We start from the raw sequence: 26,851 nt of genomic DNA, 5'->3' as shown, positions 1-26,851 counted from the left end.
TGAACTCCTCCACTTGGGGCAGGACCCTATTGCAGACCCGGAGAGAGCACTCCACCCTTTTCCGGCTGAGGACCATGGTCTCGGACTTGGAGGTGCTGATTCTCATCCCAGCCGCTTCACACTCGGCTCCAAATCGCTCCAGTGAGAGCTGAAGATCACGGCCCGATGAAGCCAAAAGAACCACATCATCCACAAAGAGCAGAGACCCAATCCTGAGGCCACCAAACCGGATCCCCTTGACACCTCGGCTGTGCCTAGAAATTCTGTCCATAAACGTTATGAACAGAATCGGTGACAGAGGGCAACCTTGGCGGAGTCCAACCCGCACTGGAAACGATTCTGATTTACTGCCGGCAATGTGGACCAAGCTCTGACACTGGTCGTACAGGGACCGGACAGCTCGTACAAGCAAGTACGGCACTCCATACTCCCAGAGTACCCCCCACAGGAGTGTCCGGGGAACACGGTCGAATGCCTTCTCCAAATCCACAAAACACATGTAGATTGGTTGGGCAAACTCCCATGCCCCCTCAAAAACCCCGAAGAGGGTGTAGAGCTGGTCCACTGTTCCACGACAGGGACGAAAACCACACTGCTCCTCCTCAATCCGAGGTTCGACTATCCAACGGACCCTCCTCTCCAGCACCCCTGAATAGACCTTACCGGGGAGGCTGAGGAGTGTGATCCCCCTGTAGTTGGAGCACACCCTCTGGTCCCCCTTTTTGAAGAGGGGGACCACCACCCCAGTCTGCCAGTTCAAGGGAACTGTCCCCAATGTTCATGCGATGCTGCAGAGATGTGTCAACCAAGACAGCATCCAGAGCCTTAAGGAACTCTAGGCGGACCTCATCCACCCCCGGGGCCTTGCCAACGAGGAGCTTTTTAACCACCTCAGCGACCTCAGCCCCAGAGATAGGAGAGCCAGCACCAGCTACCCCAGACTCAGCTTCCTCATCAGAAGACGTGTTGGTCGGATTGAGAAGGTCTTCGAAGTATTCCCTCCACCACCTCACAACGTCCCGAGTCGAGGTCAGCAGCCCCCCATCCCCACTGTACACAGTGCTGACGGAGCACCGCTTTCCCCTCCTGAGCCGCCGGATGGTGCACCAGAATCTCCTCGAAGCCGTCCGAAAGTCATTTTCCATGGCCTCTCCAAACTCCTCCCATGTACGAGTTTTGCCTTAGCGACCTCCGAAGCTGCGCTCCGCTTAGCCTGCCGATACCCATCAGCTACCTCTGGAGTCCCACAGGCCAAAAAGGCCTGATAGGACTCCTTCTTCAGCTTGACGGCATCCCTTACTGCCAGTGTCCACCAACGAGTTCGGGGGTTACCGCCACGGCAGGCACCAACGACCTTACGGCCACAGCTGTGGCTGGCCGCCTCGACACTAGAGGCATGGAACACAGCCCATTCGGACTCAATGCCCCCCGCCTCACCTGGGACACGGTTGAAGCTCTGCCGGAGATGGGAGTTGAAACTCTTTCTGACAGGGGACTCTGCCAGACGTTCCCAGCAGACCCTCACAATACGCTTGGGTCTACCTGGCCTGTCCGGCATCCTCCCCCACCAGCTGAGCCAACTCACCACCAGGTAGTGATCAGTTGACAGCTCCGCCCCTCTCTTCCTCCGAGTGTCCAGGACATGCGGCAGCAAGTCCGACGACACGACTACAAAGTCGATTGTGTGCCTAGAGTGTCCTGGTGCCAAGTGCACATGTGGACACTCTTATGTCTGAACAAGGTGTTCGTTATGGACAGTCCATGACGAGCACAGAAGTCCAACAACAAAGCACCACTCGGATTTAGATTAGGGGGGCCATTCCTCCCAATCACGCCCCTCTAGGTCTCGCTGTCATTGCCCACATGAGCATTGAAGTCCCCCAGCAGAACGAGGGAGTCCCCGGAAGGAGTGCATTTGGTGCATAAGCACAAACAACAGTCAGGACCCGTCCCCCTACCTGAAGGCGGAGGAAGGCTACCCTTTCGTCCACCGGGGTAACCCCAACGTACAGGGGCCAAGTCGGGGGGCAATAAGCATGCCCACACCTGCTCGGCGCCTCTCACTGGGAGCAACTCCAGAATGGAAGAGGGTCCAGCCCCTCTCGAGAACAGTGGTTCCAGAGCCCAAGCCGTGCGTCGAGGTGAGTCCAACTATATCTAGCCGGAACCGCTCAACCTCGCGCACCAGCTCAGGCTCCTTCCCCGCCAGACAGGTGACATTCCATGTCCCTAGAGCTGGCTTTTGCAGCCGGGAATCAGACCGCCGGGGTCCCAGCCTCTGGCAGCCGCCCAGCTCACAATGCACCCAACCCCTATGGCCCCTCCTGCAGGTGGTGAGCAGAAGAGAGGAGAGGCCCATGTCACCCTTTTGGGCTGAGCCCAACCAGGCCCCATGGACAAAGGCCCGGCCACCAGGCGCTCGCCTCCGTGCCCCACCTCCAGGCCTGGCTCCAGAGGGGGGCCCCAGTGACCCACGTCCGGGCAAGGGAAACCTTGGTCCTTGTTTTTTCATCATCATATGGGTGATTTGATTTATATGGATGAATGGATGGTTACAACGGTAAATATGGAAGCAGTTAGTGGTGAACATGGTAAAAGTTAGCGGTGAGCATGGTAACAGTTAGCGGTGAATATGGTAGCAGTTAGTGATGAACATGGTAACAGGTGAGCATGGTAACAGTTAGCGGTGAGCATGGAAACAGTTAGCGGTGAGCATGGTAACAGTTAGCGGTGAGCATGGAAACAGTTAGCGGTGAGCATGGAAACAGTTAGCGGTGAGCATGGAAACAGTTAGCGGTGAACACACTAGCTGTTTACAAAGTTAAGTTCCTTGTTTTCTCCATGACTAATTAAGCTCATGGGTGCAACTTGTTGCTAGTGTCTGCCATGATTTCCATCACCAACTTGAGCACTGCATAATTGTTAAAAATAGTTCATGTGAAAAAACAGGAGTTCAATCTTTTCACTAGATTGCTGTGCTACTTAAATCACATTTTCTTTCTTCCATGCAGCACTGATTGTGGAGTATCATGGAAGTCTGCCCACTAGATTTTCAGATTTCCACAGAATGAGAGCAGATGATTCTGTTCCACATTGGTTTGGTGTTTTGACACCAATTTATAAAGACTAATGACATTAAGTGAAAAAGTGATAAAGAATAATTGACTCCTCGAGGAAGCGACATTTTCACTAAAGGCTTTATTTTTAGCTCTTATTCAACTCTAATGTTAGCTTGAGATAATAAGCATAAAGATTTCACCAGAGAATGCACTGTGGGGAAATTTCAGATAAAGCACTGAGTGAAAATAAAAAAAAAAAAATTGTTTAAATACTCCTCTGTAATGCATACTTTCTACTTTATATAAGATTTATAAAGATATATTAGTTACTAATTGAGGTCTAAATAGACACTTTGAATATCATATCATCATAAAATAATTTCTATGCATTTTTTCCAAGACATCTCGTTTAATGACTTCTCTGGTTTTATTTCAGGCAGCACAATTATCAGTGTTAAAACCGGAAGCCATGAAGCTAAAATCCTTTTCTTAGATCAAAATGCAGCTAAATGAATGACTGAAAGGCAAATAAACCAGAAAAGATGGGAAATAACATATTAAAGTAAAAAAATATCCATCTTCAGAGTATTTTGTACATAAAACTCGGATCCCTCATGTCGCTTGCTCATAAACTGGGTCATTACTGAAATTGTTGACTCACAAAGTTTCATTATGCTCGTTCTGGAACAGTGAGTAGAAGAAATGAGGAATTTATTCACTTCTCTGGTTGCTGCTTTCTTTGTCTGTAAATAAACTATAATGGGTAAGAAATCAGTAAAAAGAGCATGATTCGGTTTGGATTTGTGTGTTTTTAGTAATACTTGTGGAAAAGTTTAAATGAAACTGAAGCACAAGCAGTTTAAAGAGGTTTATGGTTTTCTCATTAATGTGGTAGTTTTGTTGTGTTGTTACTTCTGTAGATTGACGTAATCTTATTCTCACATTAACATATAATAAATAGTATTCACTGATACTGATATTAAAAGGTCTGTTTTGGTACATGACATACATAAATAATTATCTCTGCAACTCTAAATTAGCTGTTACACAGTTAAACACCAACTCTTCTTGTGGGTATCTGTAGCTGAATCCTTTTCCTCGGAGGGGCCATTTGAGACATTATTCAGAATTACTCTCTCACACATGTGAAATTTATGACATTCACATTCACATTATACGAAAACCTAATGTATCGCACTGAAATCCTTCACACACTATAGTAAAATTTCTGAAATCACATTTCACTAATATGCATGAAAGAGTGTGTGAGAGACAAATTTCACACGAAAGGAAGTCCTTTCAGTTGAAGCAGAAGTCACATAGTAGAAAAAACAGGAGCACTTTTTCAAAACAAATGGAAGAAGAAGAAGTTGGTAAACACCGTGACAAATGCTTCACCAATACTTTTGCTGTACTAATATCAGCTCATCCGTCTGGAAGTAATCTCAGTGAAGCAGCTGGCAGCAGTGTAGTGTATGAGAGGAGATTTTAGTATATGAGAGGTTTCACTACAACGTGTGAATGATTTCAGTATGATATACAAGAGGCTTTAGTAAAAAGGGTGAATAACTTAAATTTCACAACTGTGAGAGGGTAACTCTGAATAATGTCTGATTATTTTCCCAGCATATTATGAGGAGTTAATGGCTTCTTAAAGGAAAATCTTGAGAACAAAGTTTGCTTGTGACTCATATCAGTATTTCCACATCAGAGCAAACATGTTCTCTGATGGTTTAGATCTGAGATGTCTGCTAGTTTAGATGTCTGTATATCAAAGGACGCAGGAGGTTTTAATTAATTAATTAATCTTCATACTTCAAATGGTTTCTTTGCTGCAAACACCAGACACATGTGTGTAACACATGCAAATTTTCATACTAAACAAAAGGTCCTAAAATACATTTTAAAAAGCCATGTTTTTACTAGGGGTGGGACTTTAACACATTTAATCGCGGTTTGAATTCCAAACAATGCAGAACATTGTCAGTGCACGAGTTCCTGATACACCAATTAGACTGGTGCACAGGTCAGAGCTTGGCTAACTCGCCACTTTTCAGACCCCGCTAGCAACTATTTTTCAGAAATCGACTAGCGACAAATCTAGCAACTTTTTCTGGTGTTACTGAGGACTTTTGGAGACTGACTTGAAAGTATGTATCGTTTACTTCTTCTCAATGAGCCGCTGCAGGTGGTGCTGCAGGTGGTGCTGCAGGCCCCTCCCCCTCCACCTCTACTAGTATGAAGTGAAAACAGGAACTAAAACACGCAAAGCAGGCACTGACTAGTCCCGCCCTGGCTTACCGTCAGATATTAATGTCTATTGATGAGAAGTGTGGACAGAAACATTTTAAAACTCAAACGTCCTGTAACATGTTCCACACTCTTAATCGGAGAACAGTTAAAGTACTTAAAATGACACTTTAATTTTAGGACTGTTCATTTTGGACCAGGGATATTTTCTATTTCTTTTTCTACTGTTTTGAACTAAATTTTCCAGACATTACTAGAGCTTGAGTTTACAATATTAATGTCTATGTCTATCATTTGATTCAGTCATCCACTAAAATCCATTTAAATTAGAAAATTTTGCTTTTGGGGGCAAATATTTTTAAACAGTTAAACTGCAATTACCAAACCAAAGGCTTCATAAGTTTCTTGACTTGACTGCAAAACTTTAAGAAAAACTAACTATCTAACTATGGCCATATTATCCTTGGTTCAGGTAATGGGTGTTTTCCTCTGTCGCAGTACTGCTGGAAATAACACTTGTGTCGCTGCAACTCTGTAGGTCAGTTAAAATGGCAGAAAAAAGGTAAACACGCATCCAGCTACTTTCCATAGCACCAAAATGGTCGAAGTAGCAGCGTGTGTTGAAGCTTCTGCTCTATTTCCTGAGCCACAACAAAGTTTCTGCAGGCTGTTTCACATACAGAGGTCTTCTTTAGTCCCTTCCTTGTTGTTTTCTATAATGTAACTGTTTAAACTGTGTATTAATTATGTATTAAAGAAAGTTTCTGGAAAAAACATGATCAGATCAGTGTAAGAGATTTATATGGAGTTACACCATATCCACATACTTGTACTCTGCTATTTAACACTTCCAGTCTAACCTTGTGTGGTAGATGCATCACCTTTCCCACTTCCACAGAACATGTCCTGCAAGAATCTGCAGGTTAAAAGATCGATTGCAGGTGGAAATTGGACCCTCTCTGGTCTCAGAAAATTGGGCAAACTGAGGATTCTGTGAGGTAACAGTGACAAAAAGAAAGGAAACATGAGGTTGGAAGTGAAAAGGAGGGTGAAAGTGTTAAATGTGCCGTAGCTCTTGTCAGCATTAACGAACATCATGTCGTGGTCTGTGGGTTTTTAGTTTAGTTCTTGTTTTGTTTCTAGTCTTGTCTTATTTCCTCAGTCTGTCACTTCTGTGTTCTAGTTGGCTTTCATTTCTTCTTTCCCTTACTGTACCATCACCTCCTTGTATAAATACTCCTTGGTTTCTTTGGTTTATTGCCAGATCCTTGGTTCTGATGTCTCTGATAATCCAGCTGGGATGTGCTCTCAGCTGAGTTTTGGCTTTCTGTTAGTTTTCTAGTTTAGTTTCTGGGACATCCAGCTTTGCAGTGCATTTTGTTTTAAGAACAGAGTTCCTGTGTCTGCCTGCTTCTTTTTTGCCATCCCAAATTTGGGTCCTTCCTCCTAGAGATGGTGAAATTAAAGCCTTGTGAAGCACTGAATCACTTTGATACGCCATGAAATCAACTCACTGTTTCAAAGCATTGGATGCAGTCAAAGACTGAGATCTGCTGTATGATTCATTTAAGGAGCCACGTTGACATGGCTTCCTCAGTGTTTCATAAAGAATACAAAAACATACACCTTGTTAATATAAATGCTGAAGGAGGCTGTGAGATTACTTAGATTTAGGAACATAAGATGTTGGTGTAACTTTAAAAAAAAGGGGGAAAAAAAGATACCTTTCTGTGGGAAAAGTAGAAGCAAAGGGTGCTGCAGCTGGGATAGTGGCTGTGTTGCTGTAACTATAAAGTTATATTGTAAGGGATTGAAACCACTTTCAAAGCATGGAGACATTGACAAGACCAGACCCATCAAATCCCCACTAAGCAACTCACATGTCTGGTGTAACGCGGCCTTAGTTTGTGTGGTCACGTGACTTTTGTCATACTGAAGCAATGCATTGAAAACTGCACTTGCAGCATGGGCTCGATCAGAGCATCACCTCCTCATCACCTGCCATCCGCTCCTCCTGATGCATCGTTATACTGATTTATCATTAAATGTTCTTAATGCATGTGGAAAAAAATATCTTTTCCTGTACGCTCCTGTACAGAAAGGAAATAACTTAACAGAATATCAAGTGACACAGTTGCATCTAGTTAGGCAGTTTGATGACTATTCTAGCACAGGAAAACCTTTGCACAACCGGAATTAGTTTAGACTGCTCTCAAAAGTAGCTTTAAACAGTTTTAACATTGAAACCCTAAAGGAATAATTTTTGCATCAGTTGCAACAAATCCTGACAATTCTTGCATGTAAAAGTGTCACAAATTGTGTTTTAAACTGAACTATAGCTTTAATCTTCACATATATCACACAAAGTCTTAAGATTTATTTATTAAAAAAAAAAAAAGCACAAAGCTGTTCTGCATTTAGGGTCAGATCTCTGTATCTTTGTGCTTTTCCTGGATATTTATAACCCGAAGTGCTTTTTAAGTTCAGTCTATATCATAATCAAATCTGGTGCAGTCCTGACCTTTTCTTTTCCTTCGTTTTCCAGCTCTTTTACAAAGGCTAAAGGACTTGGAATGCTAACGCCCCATCAATGTAGTCTTAGCAGATCTTTGTGGATACAAGGGTTGGTGGTGGAGGTGGTTCTGGCTCCACGCCTGACCTCCGCTGCTCAGGTTGGTTAAAGCAATTCAAGAGAAGTTTGTCAACAACGATACAACGTGCTTCAGACTCATTTTGAAGTTTGTAGATATTCCCAGGCCTGAATCTGCCCTGGAGCACTGGAGCACTGGAGCTGGTTTTCCATATAGTTTAACTTTATTGTGCTACGCCACACACACCAACAACTTCATTACACCTGCAAGTATGTGTAACAGGATATGCTGTAATCGGATTGTTTTAGTGGGAAAAAACTGTCGGCTCTCCTCCAGTTTTCCTCCATCCACCTCATGAAGAGGATTGAGGAAACTACAGACTACAACTACAAACACCTGATATAGACTAACTTAAGTCGATCAAACACTGGAACCTAAATGTCACCGCGTTATGTAGCCTGGCAACCAATTTAGGTTTAGGTGGGCTAGATACAGGTGAGCTCATGCTGACATCCTAACATCTTATGAAATTGGCTCAGTTGTATAAATATATTGTTTATTTTGGGAAACGAGGCTATAATGGACCAAATCTCCAACATGTTGATGATTACTTCTACAAAGGAAAGTCTTCGACTTTGGTTCTGGTTAAACTGGTGTGAATGCAGGCTGGCTGACCAGAAAGCACCAGCCAGAACCAGAAGGGTGTCTGTCTGAAAGCAGTAATAGCACAGATCCAGATGAGGCCCTGAGGATCATAGCTCTGACGAGACCTCTCAGGACATTTGATTACATTTCCTGTTTAAATATTGAAAAACTGAAAAGACAAAATTCTTCTATAACACCAAAGTTATATATATATATATATATATATATATATATATATATATATATATATATATATATATATATATATATATATATATATATACATATATACATATATAAAAAAATGCCAATAAAAAGTTGAAGGAACATGCATGATTAAATAAATTCACTTACACTTATAATCCAAATTATTTTGCCAGAAAAAATAAAAAGTGACTTGTGCATATTCTGATTGGCTGAAAATTTCAGGAAACTACCAGAAACATTGGCTGCTGATCAAAACAGTTCATGTAGAGTCCTGCAAACGCATATTGTGTTAATGCACACATGGACAATTTTACATGTAAAAATCAGGGATATGCATGATTATTCGATTAATCAATTAGTTGAAGCGCTGCACAAAGTCGACAGCATTTTTTTAAAAGTTAAGAATGGCCGAGCAAGAGAGAGAGAGACAGATTTACAGTGCAGGTAAGAGCAGGGGAACGTCAGAGCAGAGAAAGTTAGCCGTGAGAAACTTCCTGTTTATATGTGAATGTTTTGCAACCAGCTTTCGCAATAAACACCACACAGCTCTGCTAGTTCCAGCAGTGCTTCACCACTGCTGGGTAACGTGAAGGGAGCAAAGCCTGAAGCTAGCTGTTGCTTCAGGCTTAGGAATCACCTCTCCTCCGCCTACCGAGCTCAGTTTGGAGGTGGAAAGTTTCACAGCTGTTTCTGTCTGAGTTTTAACCGATAGTGGAGGCAACAGACCCGAGCAGCACGGCCACTAAACCATCAAAGAAATGTTGCTTCAGAGCAAAAAGACCAGACAGAAAGATGAGGAAAATAACCGGTTCTGTTGTTGCTGAAGGCCCCGTTGTGTTTCGCTGACGTAGCATAGCAGCCACCTCATAAACACAGCCAGCCTAGGTTCAAACCCAACGTCTCCCAGACCCACTTTCTCATCTACCTGCTGAACAATGAAGGACACAAGAGTCCACACAATGTTAAAACTATAAGAAAGTACAAAAACACTCGTGTATGGAACACACACATTAACATCTGATATACGTGTTACAATTTCCATTTGGAAATAAATAACTTTTTTATTTTATTTGACATCATAATGACATCACAACTAAACGATTTTGAAAGGCCTGATTAGTCGACTTCAAAAATCACCTAAAATGCCCATCCCCAGTGAAAAAACTGTTCCAGTCCAGAGTAACATTACTCTGGTTTACAAGATTACAGGGGCCCATATCTCATCTCCGCCCTTGTGCTACCAAGTTTGTACTCTGCCCTGTAAGCTGCCACTTCACGTGTCTCCATCAATGTTTTGATTTGTGACAACAATCCCAAGCCAAAGTTAATCTTAATGGAAACTTTCTTTGGTTTGTTCAGCGTTGTGTTAATACGTCATGAACACGGCAGCTCCTTCAGTTCAGAAAAGAGAAGTTGCCCTTATATGTGTAGCTTAATTGAGGTCAATCCTGTGCAGGAACTTTTTGTTTGTTGGCACTTATCCGTACGGAATATCCTGAAATTGCAGACAGGCTTTCCAATTAAGTTTTCCTCCTCATCTCTCAGGCAGAGCCTAATTTCTCTGAGTAGCAAACGTTAGCCTGAATTCATCTGAGACTTTAGCGAGTCCAGGTGGTGGGTGCATGAATATAGAGGGGGGCAGATAAGTGGAGGTGTGACGTGGGTGGAGGAGGTAGTGACTCTCCAGCGGCTCACCGTTCGTACAGCTCTAACAGAGAAGTCAGACCAAAGCCCGCCATGAATTCAGTCTTGTCAATTTGCAGAGATGTTTGTGTCAGTGTTCATGCTGCAGGTTACAACTCACAAGCTGGCAATTAGGAGTGGAAAAAGATAACAGACGAGGCTATTCCGGGGATTCTGGTCTCGTATCCAGATTATTACTCTCATCATGTATCGTTTGAGCCAATTAACAGTTTCAGCTAAAGTCACGTTAGCTGAACTTCAGTATGTTTGTGAATTTAGTTTAACTTTATTCACATGTAAATAATTAACCAGCAACATTTGTTTTCTTTAAGGCAGCTCAAAGAACTCATGTTACAGCCCAGCAATTTATTACAAACACGGGCAAATTATCCTCCTGCATCAGAGCTGACAGGTGTTGTCTGAAATGACAGTAATTTAGTCAGACATTTCATTCGGAAATGAGAACACATGATTAATTAATTTTGGCTCCACTTAGCACCGCAGTAGAAAGTGGGAGATAAGAACAGTAAGAGCAGCGACTCAGTCTACAGGTGAATGCTGAGGTGGAAGCAGCGAGCTTCAGGTGAGTGATGTAGAAGCAGACTTACAGCTGAAGACTGAGAAGACTGCTGACAGATGAAGTACTGTCATGACACAAATCATTACAGATCCTGTACTGTGCAAAGGTTGAAACCATCCCTCGTTTCTTTATATATCCCTAGGAAATGGAAAAAGCTGCAGTCAGATTCTAAAACGTGAATGGAAATGGAAATACAGTAAATGGAGCAAAAACAATTAACAAACTTGAAAGCAAATATATAGAATATCATTTTATTTATCATCACAGTCTGAACCCCCCCTGTCCGTCACACTGTGCGATCTCTGCTGGTTTCAGAGAATAAACAAAAGAAATGGGAACAAATGATGTGTTTTTGTGACAGCCTGCTGGTAACAACGAGACTCAAGATCCAAAGATTTAAAGACAGTCCTTTGCTAAGTTGACTGTTGTGTGAGTTAGGAGCCATTTTAACGCTTGAATGATTTATAGGTCGGTGTTAAGTTAAAATAAAAACGTTCAGGTACCAGAACTGGACTGAAAAAGAGTGTAAAAGCTAAAAGTCCTTGGGAGAACTATTGATTAAGACCATTGTGAACGATTACAACGTCTGATTCCTTGGAAGAGAGATATAAAGAAATGAGAGTGGTTTAAAACAGACGATAGTGTATGGATGTGAGTGTTTTGGCACATTGCAGGAATACCACAGAAACAGGAAAAAAGCAGAGAGAAAATCCAAACTTTTAAACAAATTCTCTGTTAGCTTACATTAGTAATAATGTATGAATGTACAGCTCTGGCTCTGGAATTACTTCACATACTGTATGCAGTAGCTTTGTTCCTGATCCAGAAGAATCGGCTGGCAGCTGTCCACGTTGCCGTCCTCATGCGTAATTTATGTCACATGAGAGAGAATCAGAGGGAAAATGTGACACTTTCGGGATTTTTAAATATTTAGTCTAAACATGTAATGCAGATACTGTTACTACAGTTTAATATGAGGAAAACTGGACCAGATGGGTCCAAAATCCTGCCCAGATTTTTACTGTAAATGGCCATACAGATTGAGCTTTACCGTGCAAGATATCTTTATGATTTTAATGACATCATTTTGACATGCCGTGTGGATTTTCAATGAGAAGTGGGTTTGCAGGTGAAACTGGGTTGGTGAGGTGGGAGGACAGTGGGTTTCTGTCAGATTGGCTTATTGGGTACACAAATGAACATGTCCATGACAGAAGTGCTGGATTTATATTTTTGTAATTCATATTACAACATCTTGTTTGTTAATTGCTTATTTTCAGTCACATGACTTTTGCAAGTTAATGATCAAAGTGATGATCAAACCAAACAAAATGATAAACGTGCGATGTTGTCAAAGTTTAGACGTTAGTGTCTGGAACTATCCGCTGCTTCAGACCAGAATCTACGTGACCAAACGCAGGAAAACACGGAAAATCTTGGAAGTCTAGCAGTTGGGATTATGACCCTTCATGACATATTCTGCATTGTTTCTGTTCCTGTAAGTGTGCATTAGGGTGTTTTTATAAAGTCGTTTCTAGGTGTTCTTGGTGTGAACAAATCACATTCTGACTTTATCGTGGTCTAGATCAAGGATCAACAACTCTGGTCCTTGAGTGTTGGTGTCCTACAGGTATTAAATGTTTCCCTACTGCAACACCTGATTCACAAAACAGATCTCCAACAGCTTGTTGTCAAGTTCTGCACAATTCTGTTAATGACCCGTTCATCTGAATCAGGTGCGTTGCTGCAGGGAAACATCTAATACCTGCAGCACACCAACACTCAAGGACCGGCGTTGTGGTCCCTGGTCAAGGAGCCCAGTCTACAATTTAGCGCAGGTCCTTTTGATCATTACGAAGGGTTTTTCAAGCTACTTTACTTTCTGACTCTTTCCTTAGCTTGCTGTCCTCTTTTTTATTCATTTATAAGGAACCCTGAAGTAACCTCATCAGTTTCACGATTCGAACAATTAAAACAGCCAGAAACATCACAAATGCAAACAGGGCTCAAATTACACAGAAGCCTTATTAACACGCATGCACAGACACTTAGAAAGCCATGTGGACGTGCACATATGTGTACAGTAGCGTGATCAACAACAGGGTAACTGCCACAAATGTTCTGCTACATCTGTGTGCAGCTCGATCCACCAGAAATATCTCACACAGAGACGTCGTGGATCAGGTGACTCACAGCACACAACAACCAATGCTGCTGCAGGTCACCTGCATCGTTTGGAAATTTTAATTAGATAAATAAATAATCCCACAAAATAGTTTTCATTTTAAGAAACACCATGAACCTCATGACTAAATTAGTTGTAATCTGAATATCCGAGTATCAGTTGAATGTTTTTGGGGGGGCTCCGCTGAGATCCCACATAATTCCATCCATCCACGTGAGACGTTTTCCAACGATTAGGACCACGTACTGCACACATGCTCCAGCACACAGAGCTCAGTTGATCACCACTTCATGTTATGTGCATCTTATAAACTGGATGTGACATCAAATGAATGCCATTAATAAGAGGTGTTAATCGTGATTTTAAGAAATTTGTCTTTGTATTTTTATGAGGATATTTTAATTAATGTCTCTAAATATTTAGAAGCAATGTTCTAATGATGTGCAATGCGCGAAAGACCTGCTTAGCTGTCAGGGCTCAGCCCCAGCTCTGCCCAATCACATGTGAGCATATATGATCATACCATTATATGAAAACAGAGGAGGGGATAGACGGTGCAACACTGCGGGTGAGTAGATTAACCCGACTCCCAGAGAGGAGAAACCGCATCAGCCCATCCAAGATCAGGCATCTTATTTTTCTGAATGCCAACCTGCACTGAGGACATTAATTCTGTTTTCTTGGGTTTGGTTCTTGTTCTGTTTTGTGGTTTTTTGCTGTTTCTTCTCTGTTTGTGCAATTAAAGTTTTGTTGAAATATTAAAAGTAAGTGGTTTTGTATCAGAATAAATGCACAAAAAGAGGCAAATATAAGGCTTCTTGTAAAAATGCTGAACAGAAAAGGGTTTTCAAAACACAAACCATTAATTTTTGAGAAGTTATGGTAAATTACGGAGCTACAAAAGATGCTAAATTAAGAGCCGTTCGGGAGCCAAAAGAGCCGGCTCTCTGAAAAGGGCCAAACATCCCATCACCACATTGTTCTAAGAACCCTGTAAAGCAGCAGCGATCCGAGGAGACTCCTCGTCTCAGCTTTTGTCGCTGTGACTTCTGGTAATGATCGAAGCCGCCTTCCTCCAGTCCTGATTCCACATCATATCAGCAGAACAAAGGGTACATTGTTGGTGATTGAAAGCATGCCCTCATATTTTCCAGGTGCAGTTGGGTCATTGTTACCATGGTTACAACAGAACATGCAGCTTCACTAATTCCAGGCAGCCATTTTTTCATTTATATTTTTGTCTTTGATAAAAGAGAAGATGCTGGAGGTCATGCAGAGAACAGAGCAGAGGTCGCCTCCCATCAGAAAGAATCCAGATGAATTTTTGTTCTTTATTTCATCACCGCTTTGTCATATTAACCTGCGTTGTATGTGTGTGTGTGTGTGTTTGTGTGTGAGAGAGAGAGAGAGAGAGACACACTGACAAGCCAAAAGAGTTATTTTTCGTGTGTGTGTTGTGATGTGGGAAAGATGTGTTGCTGTTTCCCTCCCTGCTGTGTTTCTGCTCTGACTTTTCTCTCCATCTCCCTCATTTTGTCTGACATGTTGACTACAACAGAGACTCCCTCACTTGTGGAACTTCAGTAATAAGAATAATTTGAAAGAAGCTGGAAGTCGATTGGTTTACAGTGAGACTGCTGGAAACAGCTGCAGGCCAGCCTCCGATGAGAAGCATTAACTCTTCAGATGGTATAAAATCCCATCAGTATAACAATGTTCTGCAGCTGCTGACAAGCAGAGATCCCACAGCTGGTCTTCTAGTGAAGCTGCAGTACGTTTGTTGTCAAATCTAAGAGGTTTTCTAATTTCTCAGCACAGTCGTCTTTTTGCATGTGCAAAGCTGCAGGATTTCTTTCATTGTACCTTATTACAGGTGTATCTGGATCCAGAGCTGCAGGCTTATTTTTGCTTTTTCTTCTAACTTTCAGTTTTAAATTGAGCTGAATAATTCTGAGTTTTCTCAGTTCTGTAAGATATTACAATTTTTAGAATAGTGGTTACTTTATGTCGGTTAGTAGCAAAATGAATAATTCAGGTTTCTAATAGTTTCAAAATAGACACTGACTGGTCACTTTATCAAGTCCACCTTCTAGTACCGGGTTGGACCCCTTTTCCCTCCAGAACTGCTTTAATCCTGGTGTGATAGATGAAGCAGGTGGTGGAAACCTTCCTCAGAGGTTTTCTCCATGTTGACATGACAGCATCACACAGTTGCTGCAGGTTTGTCGGCTGCATCCATGATGAGAATCTCCCGTTCCACCACATCCCAAAGCTGCTCTACTGGACTGAGATCTGGTGGCTGTGGAGGCCGTTGGAGTCCAGTGTACTCATCGTCATGTTCTAGAAAGCAGGTGGAGATGATCTGAGCTTTGTGACATGGTGCATTATCCTGCTGGAAGTAGCATCAGAAGATGCTCCACTGTGGTCATAAAGGGATGGACATGGTCAGCAACAATACTCAGGTAGGCTGTGCTGGTTAAACCAGGACACGTTGGTACTAAGGGGCCCAAAGTGGGCCAAGAAAATCTCCCCCCACCATTACACCAGCAGCGTCTTCTGCTGCTGTAGCCCATCTGCTTCCAGGTTGGACGTGTTGTGTGTTCAGAGATGCTGTTCTGCAGACCTTGGTTATAATAAATGTTATATTGGTATAGCAAATAATAGCAAGATCAATCACCCCTGGGTTTTAGTAATATGTTCCATAGTTCGAGGACCCACATGATTATACAGGCCGGAAACAGCAGGATGAAGAACAAAAAATAGCTTTTATCAACCAAAACCAAAAGGACTGCAGACATAGAAATTGTCACAAAGCATTTTGACAATTGACTGCAAGAAGATGGCGGTAAAACAAAATCTGGTAGGATATATATACTACAAGCAAGTCATGACAATACCAGACAGGCATTTTCTGCTAGATAAAGCAGAAAAAAAACTGAAATCTAAAACTAAACATGCAAAGATTTAATATTTTTCTGCACAGATAAAAAATGACTGTAATGTGCATTTCTTTGTAAAACCTGAGAAGAAGTGTGTTTTCAGAGGGAGCAAAAACTGGAGAGGTGGGGGGGGGGGTTCCTTTTTCCCCATCTTCTTGCCTTGTTTCATGTGTCAGTGTCGATGCTGAGTCTAAAATTAATTATTCAAGCCTGACAAAAACAAGTGATACCACAATCAGCACCTCAAAAAGGAAACGAGTCAGGTTCAACACAGTTCATCCATCCTGCAAACAAGAGATCAGCAGAGCTCTGGTTTATATAACAGAAACAAAGACAAGATACAGATTTTTCTGGCGGAGTACCTTTCTTCTTCATTAGACTCTTACAGCTGAGACAAATTCTGAACGAGAGTCTGAGCTTAACATCTGTTGGCTGTTTTCTTATTTTCTCTCGGAACACATGAAGGAGAGCAGGACAATGACCCACAGCTTCTGCTTTCAGGCAGCAGGACTCAGTTACAGAGCATCTGAGGCAAAAATGTGCTGCTGAGAGGAAACCGCTGAAGCTGGTCTCTGCTTGCTGCATGGCTTTTCCCCTCCACACTGCAGCAGAAATAATTCCCCGATGGATCACAGGTCTACCTCTGCATCTATCCCCCAGACATGAGCCTTTGCAAACATCCCTGCAGACATCCCTCCAGACACAGCTTTCCTCACGCAGGGACTTTAGCTCTTAGCCATTTGTTTTTCAAACATTACAACACATGTGAAGGAATTTATTTCCATTTTAAAGGTTTTAAAATGCTTTAGATGATTGTTTAGCAAACCGTCTGGAGGTGATGCAGGAGACACTTCACCGGTTGCCACCTGTGCAGGATTTTGATGGATGTGAACAGAGCTGCAAATCCCAGACTTTAGTGGAAGCTTATGGTGTCCTCCTATCTCTCAGCCAGTATACAGAACCTTGATCTCTGTTTACCAAATTTTCTTAAGAGATGCTGCTGCAAACTGAGAAGCGTTATATTGAGCCAAATCTAACCAAAATACGTAGCAAAAATGTAAGGCTCAGCAGAGGCCTAGATTAGTGTTTTCCCTGTTGTTACACAAAGTGCAGGTTCACTTTTACTCCAGTGTGAACTCAGCAAAACCCACATTTAAAGAGAGTGCAATCCTTTAAGAGGGAGGGGTAAAGGAGAAAAAAGATCATCATGATCAGACCAATGGATGGCGAACATTTCCATCTCACTGCACAGGAAGACTGCTGATAAATGCACATTTAAAATCTTCTCCCCTGCTGTGAAGTCTCACACAGAAGATGAACAACACAGTGAAGAGAGAAAAGGATTGCAACCCAAGCCCTCAAAAAGCAGCCACGGATGGGAAAAGAAGGAAATGGTGGATGATGTGCAAAAGTTTTCTTGGATTACCGAAATGAAGAACAAACTCAACAGATCTTCACTGCTTTGTAACGTGTTACATGACGTGAAATATCGGAGGAGGCATCTTGGTGAAAAGCATCTTAACGTCATCATAAATATTGACTGCTGTTTTCTGTTAGGCAGTGTTCATATTTTGAATAATCAAATATAATAAATTTTATTTGATAATTTCATGTAATAAAAACTGTTTTTAAAAAGCAAATGAAGATGTAATTTTAGAGCTTTGAGTTTGTAGCCACCTTTAAAACATCTTTAAAACATTAGCTTTGTGGATGTAACAATTAAACATTCTCATGTGAGATTTGATGGATCTGAATATGAATTAGCCCTTTTTAAATTAACATAAACAAATTGCTGTACATTACCATTTTAATGCATGATAGATGCTGGATTACCCGTCGATAGGGGGCAAACGTCTGGGTCATTATGGGTTTTCACAGCCTAACGAGTTTGATGCTGAAATATTAAACTGTGAGAGAGGCCTCCACAGGGCATTGTGGTTATTATGATGGACTAAAAGGAGGAAGTGATGTAGTCACAAAACCTTAAAGTTGGCTTAGAGGGGTTTAGGGTTGATGGAGGAATCCATAAAACATTGATGCCTCAACCATGTTATTTTTAAACATGATTGTTCCTTTTCTTCAATAATTTATAGATTATTGTGTTAATGTTCTGCCTCCAGAAGAGGCAGCACTAGGGAAAGGCTTCTGTGGGTCATAACAGAGGGTAGAGATGATTAATTTAATCAATGTTGTCTTATGGTTGGGACCAGATTGCCAGCAGACAGAGAAGGCAGAGCTGTGTTCACTGTGGTGAAAAGGAGAAGTAAAATCTATCATCCTGACTGGCGACTTGTCTACGAGCCCAGACAGAAAGGTCAAAGAGGCAAGGAGACACTAATAAAGCCTGTATAGCTATACTAAGTGTTTGTATGTTATTGTCTAAGTAGTGTAATTCATGGAGTCTGCATGTATGTATGGTACATATTTCAACTTAAGTAGCCTTTTTTTTAAAAAAAAAAAATCAAATTTAAGTTGTCTTGCATTTTGCCATCGAGGCAAAGGGGGGAAATGAGGAGTTTTACAGAAGCTGAACTCAGCTGAAGTCCATGCAACACAATGGACTCAGGAGCTGTCCACTAACAGGTGCTGAAATCCTAAAGCAGATCTGGAACATACTGCGCTTTCATTTATTTAAAAGGAATCAACCAATCACCATACCTTTCTTTGTTTAAACTGGTTTTCCTCTGTCCTGGTCATCAAGACCCACTGCCCTGCCAGACTGTCACCTGGTTCTTTGGAGGCCTGTTGATGAGTCATTTAAACCATCTAAACCTGAGTGATATTTTTGAGGGTGGTTAAACTGTCGAGTAACTTTTACAAAAAGTAACTGAACCAGAAACACACCAGCACAGTGAACTCATTGTGAGCATTACCCTTCTTCTAACCTCAACCACAACCTTGGCCTAACCTCAGTTCACACTTTAACTCCAACCCTAACCAGGACTCCAAAAACCCTGTTCCGCTTCACCATGACTAGGCTACCAGACCAGATTCTACTAAAAAGATCCTGGTCAAGTAAAGAAAACAAGAACATGGACAAAAAAAAGACAATTTCAGAGGTAAATGAAGAAATTATGTCTAATTAAAAATAAGAAAACTAGCATTATTTGAATATACAAATGAGCAAAAATATAATAAAACACCTCAAATCTGAGCTGTTAGTGTGGAAATTTGACTCATTGTTTTGCTTTTGCCTAATTGTGATTTGACTGTGTTGAAAGGTGCTGTGGTGCAAGCAGGATTAAATGCTTATGTATATGGGGTCCTAACTATACTATATGCCATATGAAACTGACCTTAAACATCTAAAAACAATGAGCCCACTTCCTACCATCATGTGATGAGAGTTCTGGCTGCACTGTTTAACTCAACCTGTCAGCTGCTGATGCATGCTGGGAGATTTTTTGAAGGATTACTCAGGGATACACTGGCCAATTATAGGAAACTGTTCCATATCAGATCTGAGATAACTGCATGTTTCCTGCCTATTCGTGGTTTAGCAAGGAGCCACTGAATGAGTTTTATGATTTTAAATAAATGTAAAGTTTGGTCTTATGCAGTGTTCAGTGTTCTGTCATTTTAATAAATGTAGGGAAATATTAGAGAGATAATTAACTCTTTAAATGAGGAGGAACATGTTAAAGATCATAAAGATCACAAAGAGACATTTATCTGTGACAAAGCTTTCTAATGCTTTCTATGGCTAATCTACCTAACCTTGAGTGAAACAATGAAAATATCCATGAAAGAAAAGGAAAAATTATATTAAAAACTTAACTCAGCAGCTAATTTACTAGTTCCATACACCTTATGTATACACATATTTCATCAGATTCCATTCACAATTGTCTTTCAAGATACTCATGATATACTTTTCTTTGGTACCAACCAGAGGGTAGATTAAGACACAGATGGTACACTTACACAGAAGATTAAACTGATATTGCACCAATAATCATCCATGTAAAGCCATCTGACTGTGAGAAGAATGAAGCTTCAGGGTTTTATTAGGGAGAGTGTAGCCTGTGTACAGGTAAGGGCATGCTTACTAAGTCAGACTTGTTCATTGTGGCTGTCAGATTTCACCACCATGTCTCTGCTTCTTTTGTGTCACTTTCTTTGCAGACGATATTGTCCTTCTGTTAGCTTTGTATAAAGTCCTTCAGGGTTCAGGTGATAGTTAGCTGTTGACTGTAATGCAGGTGGAACATTAATAGGCTACTTCCTGGAACGGAAGAGAGATGCTCCAGTCAGATGAAGAGGGAAGAGGAAGGGTTTGTCTCAGATGAAGTGATTCAAGTATCTACAGATCATTGACACAATTCCTCCAATAACTCAGATAACTTAATTATTTGCTTTGATGCTTAATTTAATTTGCACAAATATGTTTTACTAGGTGACCACAATTATCACTGTCAGACAACATGATGACATGCCCCTCTACAGTTATAACAGGCTTTATTCAGTGGTGCAATGCAGGAAAATGGGGAAGAAAATGAAAGAAAAAGATTAAAACTGTCTAGTTTTATACAAGTTTAAACAAAAGAAAAGTGAAAATACTTAGCCAAACATATAAAGCACAACATCAAAGTTGTCTGAGCAGAAAGCAGTGAGTTTACATGTCTAGAGAGTCCTCCAGACCTCAGAGTTTAGCAAACACAAGCTGATGTTTCATGTTAGCTCAACATAAACCAGTTTCTTGTTACTTGTGATGGATGCTAGTAAACAACATATGTTAGTTGTGACTGGAGGCTCAAGTGTTTTCTTCATTTTTGTCTTGTTTTTATTGTTGTTTTCAAGAGAAGCAGCTTGTGTTCATTGTGTTAGAAAAGTCAAACTCTGTGGAAATGTCTACAGAAGTGCCACGCTACTGCAAACACTGTTGTAGTTTCATTATCTCCATCGGTTCATCAGAGCAGCTTCAGCCTGTCAGCTGTTCACGTGAACTAATATTCTCATCTTACATGAAAGTTCAACCATAATCAAAACACAGACTTTAACAACAATGATTTTATCAGATGACTATATACCTTTAAAGCAACACTACATAAAAATTTAACCTTAAAACTCTTGTTTCTGATTCACTGACCTTCATTATGTACATTCCTGAAGCCATCAGTGTCCTGCAGCAACCTGAGAAAAACCACACTTCACAACTTTTCTGTTCAGCCTGGAGCATCATGCGACAGCTGAATTTTGCTTTACAGCTGGACAATCAACACACCGGCCACTTTGAATCATGGCTGATTCAGCAAAGAAAGGCAGAAAGACAAGAGACAACACCAGACTGACTTTTACTGGCTGGAGAGATCTTAGAAACTAGACAGGATGCAAGATGGATGCTAAATTAGCCGTTGTTAGGGGGCACCAAAGTGAAAAACATCCTGCCATAGTTCAATGGTGCTGCTTTAAGAAATCTTATTTTGAGTAACTGTTTTTTAATAAATCTTTGTATTAAATTGAAAATTCCTAAAAGGTTGCTATTGCTCAATAATTAGACAAGAGTATTTCTTATCCAATTAATTGGTTAATCAATAGAATAATTCATAGAATACTCGATTACCTAAATAACTGCCGACTGCTTGCCTGTTTGGAGAAAAAAATGGAGGGCGATGGTGACTGTGGTCTGTCTGCAGCTTTTTCAGATTCAGCTGCTTTAAAATGGAAGTTGAGTCATAAAGCAAAGTTCAGCCACCTTATGAGGACGGAAATGGATCAGATATCTGAAGCATTAGATACGTTCGAAGACTCACATTTTCTCTTGAAATTGAAGTCCTTGGAGGGGGTGTTGGAGAGTACTCCTTCCAGGGACTCCCTCATTCTGCTGGGGGACTTCAATGCTCACGTGGGCAATGACAGCGAGACCTGGACCTATCTACTGATCTGGAGCTATCTACTGATCTGGAACTATCTGCTGATCTCGAGCTATCTACTGATCTGGAGCTATCTACTGATCTGGAACTATCTACGGATCCGGAACTATTTGCTGATCTGGAGCTATCTGCTGATCTGGAACTATCTACTGAGCTGGAGCTATCTACTGATCTGGAACTATCTGCTGATCTCGAGCTATCTGCTGTTCTGGAGCTATCTACTGATCTGGAACTATCTACGGATCCGGAACTATTTGCTGATCTGGAGCTATCTGCTGATCTGGAACTATCTACTGATCTGGAACTATCTGCTGATCTGGAACTATTTGCTGATCTGGAGCTATTTGCTGATCTGGAACTATCTGCTAATATGGAACTATCTGCTGATCTGGAGCTATCTGCTGATCTGTAGCTATCTGCTGATCTGGAACTATCTACTGATCTAGAGCTATTTGCTGATCTGGAACTATCTGCTGATCTGGAACTATTTGCTGATCTGGAGCTATCTGCTGATCTGGAACTATCTGCTGATCTGGAACTATCTGCTGATCTGGAGCTATCTACTGATCTGGAACTATCTGCAGATCCGGAACTATTTGCTTATAAGGAACTATCTGCTGCTTCAGACCAGCATCTACACAGTCAAGATGACAAAAACATGGAAAATCTTGCCAGTCTGGAACTTCTCCATGTGTAAAAAGGGTAAAAGCAGTTGGGATTAAGACCTGCCATGAGAAATCCTTCATCATTTCAGCTCTTGTAAGTACATATTTCAGATGTTTTATAGCATTGTTGCTCCGTTTTACCCAACCACAACTGGTTGTTTTCCTCTGTCATGGCTCAGATTCAGTCTATGTCGCCTTCATCAGAAGGATTGCTAGGACATCCAGGTGAATGCTGGTATATGTTGGTAGGTCTAAGTAGTGATGGAGGAGGGAAACTGACTCAAACCGGCATCCACTTCCATGTCAGTTTTATGTATAATGAATCAATAATTATGTGATGAACGACACGTTCCAGATGTGCATTTTTAATAGAACATTAGTTCATTTAAGGTTTCTACTAAATTCCTAAGTCTATATCTCAGGAAGAGAATAAGATTGGGACAAAAATACACTTTCTACACAAGCAAGGGGTAAAGGGTTAAAGGAACTGAAAGGTACTTAAAAGTACTAAAATTTTATTGCCTAATTTATTTATTTTTCTTTTTTAATTCTTTATCTATGCATCTATGTTTGGACGTTTTATGAACTGCATTTTTCATGGGTATGTTTCTGTAGCTGTACACAAGTGTATTATTCAGTGCACCAGTTTCTTCACGACAACCACTGGAAAGATGGAAATCTTCTTTGCAGCATTTTATCCCATTTTTTAATCTACATAATAGAATTTCAAAGGTTTCCTGCTCAAAGACATATTGTCTCCATCTTTATATTCAGATGAGTCCTCATTCACAGATGGTGAATACAACTTTCTTTCAACCAGATGAAAATCGTTCACACAAGCTCCTGCCTCAACCTCCTTCTGTACAAATAATGCAGAGAAAGAACATGAAATTAATCAGCAGGGTGACAGATTAAACACATAGTACAATGATTTTCTTTTATTTAATGAACCTGAAATTTTCCTTCCAAAAAGCATCTTTCTTATTAATTTAAAAGAATGAAATCAGATACTGAGATATTGGACCTCTCATCAGACATTATCAATGAGTGAACAAATATTATGTAACAAATATTGATGAATGAATGAAACATGCATCCAGCCAAAAATCACCAAGAAAAATCAGCTCCACAAGTTCCATAAATCAGCCAATTAAACATGGAGATCTTCTATAACGAGACATTGCATCCGTTACACAGACCCAACTTTTAAATATTCCCCACAAATCAGTGAACCTACTGCAACCGTTAAAGTCCAGTTTCTTTGATGAGGCATAAAAAGCAGCAACAGCAAACCAACAGCAGCATGAGTGAAAAAGTGGAAGCTTACGTACTGAATGTCTGAGGCTCCATCTCCATGATGCTTGCTGCGGAGTCGCTAAAGCAACTGACACCAAACAGACGAAGAGCAGAGACTACTATCCTTCCAACCACTCTCTACCTACCTCTCTTACTCTCTCTCTCTCTCCTGTCTGCCTGTAGTGGTGAATGTCTCTCTGCCAGGCTGGGGCTAACCCACTTTCTATCCCTTTCTCTCCTCTCTCTTATTTTCCCTGTCTCTAACAAGTCTTCATCACCTCTCTGCACATCTGTGGTTTGTTGCATTGTCTCTCACATCAGCATCAGCTGACATCAACTGTATGTAAAAACCGAATACTACACGGTAAAGTAATAAGAGAAAGATGGTAAAGATGGAAAGATTGGTCAGCCATTATAGTTATGGACAGGAGACATTTACAGCCCACCCCGAGCTCTAATACCAACACTGTCCATTTAAATTAAGCTCTTGACCTGAGGTGACGTGAGAAAGAGTCTCTAATGGCTATTTCCAAATCCAGTGTGGTAGACTATGCTCTGTTTTGCATATAAGGGTGAAATTGGGGGACCATTAAAAGATGGGGACTCGTACTCAGAGGGGATGGGAGTCAGAAACAACATGGTAACGCTAGTCTGGTTTACTACAGAAGCAAATCTGAAGTGATCATTAGAAGAAGTCGCAAAAGAAATGATGAATGAAATGTGTTTAAATGAGCTGTTTTAAAGAAAATGAGTTGAGTTTCATTACTCTTTCACACTGGCTGGGCACCAGCATGATGCCAGTCACAGAAAAAATTTTTAACTTTAGACCGAAAAATAGGGTAGATGGGGGTAAGTGGGGGTGAGTGTGCAGGGAGGATGGGGGGGCGTAGGAAGAAGATGGGGAGGAGTGGTTGATGGTGCCATGGATACCGGGATGTGCGGCTTGAACATTGGGGTGGAACGCAGGGTGGTTGTCCAAGGGTGGACCTGGTCCTCCTGGGCGAGGTGTTGGCCCTCTGCCTTTTTTTTTTTTTTTTTTGGTGGTGGTGGTGGTGTTGATACAACACAGCAGCCAGACCATCATTCTGCTGATATATATATATATATATATTTATAATATTATATATTATATTTATAATACTAAATGCTTCCTCACCGGTGTTGCTATGTAACATCCAAAACAAAGAAAAACAAAGCAATAAAACTGGTAAAATGAACATCACAAATCCAACACCAGATGCCAACTATCTGCCACTTTTACTCAAAGATAAAATAACACAGTATCCTCCAGAACAGGTGTTGTGGTATGAAATGAGACTGTTTCCATGACAGGATGTCACGCAGGCCTGACAACAGAGCTCATTCTTCTGTTTCACTGTTTTCCTGCGTAATTCATTCCCCCGGTGAAGTCGCCCAGAGGGAGCCGCAGAATCCAGAGCACCGCCTAAATCTGAAACCCCATTCGTGTTTCTCATTTAAAATGTGTTTAATTGCAAACGCTGGTTAACACACAACAAGCAGAGAAAAATTTTATAAGCAAAAGTTTAAAAGCTAATTATAATTAATTCACCAAAGCTCAAGGTTTCATCACATTACAGTAGAAATCCAAACAAAATGTTGGTCTCTGGCACTTAGTCAAAGTCCTTGTATTGTCTGACGAGACAAATGGAAGAGCTGATGAACATGTCAAAGAACTCAGTTACTGAACACCTTACATTACTTTAATCTCGGTCTTTGCTTACCTGACTCAGTTATGCAGAATTATGTGCTAGTGTGTCAGTCTGCAAATCCTTTGCAGGTTTACTTATCTAAATCTAATCAGCCTGCTAAGTGAGACTTTAATAACATATGGATTTAATTAATTTAATTTAACATACTAAGGAACAGGACCTCCAGGAGAATAAAATGCATGGTAATATATATATATATATATATATATATATATAAGGAACTTAAACTACACAGTAGGTATACTAATTGTAACACTTGTAGCACCCTTGTGGACAATATGTATGTAAGGAATATGGTAATGCTAGATGGACCAGTAGGTTTGACTACAGGAGCACAGTGGAGGGTTTAAATAACTCTGAGGCAATGGTGTAGCTTTGAACTGATGCCGGCGTTATATAAAATAAAATAATATAAAAATAAACAGTTACAACAAATGAATATTTGTTGGCATCGTGTGCAATGACATCGGAGGTGGTTTCCAACAATCCAGATTGGGCCTGTTATTTCACAAGAAAATCTTCACAGCCTGCAATCAGGATCCCAGCAGAGTTCAGGCGGGTCAGATATAATTTAGTTCCATTCACAACCAACCTTCGTATAATGGAGCAGTTCCTGTGCACCCAGACGATAAACTATGCACCATTGTATGTTTTGTTGTTGCCTCCAGCCCAGGTGATCGTTGCAAATGAGAACTGGTTCTCGGTTAGCCTTTATTTTACCAGGATGGTAAAATAAAGAAAACAGAACATGGAAATACTGTAAGGAAAATAGCCCCTCAATTTAACTGCACACAACACACACTACATAAACAGTCAGGAGCGGGGAGGGAGAGGGTATTGGGGACCTCTCACACCCCTGTTCCCCCTGAGTGTGGCTGGGGGTGGGCAGGGGGGGGTGGTTGCCCTGGGGCCGGGTCCCGGGGTGGCTGCGCTGGTGGGCTGCTGGCTCTGTGGGTGTTGGGTCAAGGGGGGGTGCTTGGGGCTCGCTGTCCTCTGGTCCGACTGGGGTGTCCCCCACGGGGCATGGTGGGTGGGTTGTGTGTGGCGTGACTGTGTGGTGGTGAGTGATTGTGGGTGCAACGCAGGGGAGGGTGTGAGTGTGGGGTTATATGGGGTGCAGATTGGAGTAGGTGAGGAGTGGGGGGAGG

The 26,851-nt window shown here is 41.4% G+C and overlaps 1 protein-coding gene across 3 annotated transcripts in view; it reads right to left on the bottom strand.

Moving 5' to 3' along the window:
- The window catches only part of plch2a (phospholipase C, eta 2a), a 236,502-nt gene that overhangs the window by 192,214 nt on the left and 17,437 nt on the right, over nt 1-26,851 (bottom strand). Inside the window, exon 1 of one of the 3 annotated variants that reach the window (XM_042003062.1) lies at nt 24,009-24,048. The exons of the other annotated variants lie outside the window; for them this stretch is intronic. Within the exon in view, the coding sequence (XP_041858996.1) occupies nt 24,009-24,033 (25 nt within the window). The 5' untranslated portion in view covers nt 24,034-24,048. Of the gene's footprint in view, nt 1-24,008; nt 24,049-26,851 lie in introns of those variants that run through there. 3 annotated transcript variants of the gene reach the window in all.

The sequence above is a fragment of the Melanotaenia boesemani genome, chromosome 13, assembly GCF_017639745.1.
Source record: "Melanotaenia boesemani isolate fMelBoe1 chromosome 13, fMelBoe1.pri, whole genome shotgun sequence".
NCBI classification, from domain to species: domain Eukaryota; kingdom Metazoa; phylum Chordata; class Actinopteri; order Atheriniformes; family Melanotaeniidae; genus Melanotaenia; species Melanotaenia boesemani.
This window is presented reverse-complemented; position numbering and strand designations above follow the sequence as displayed.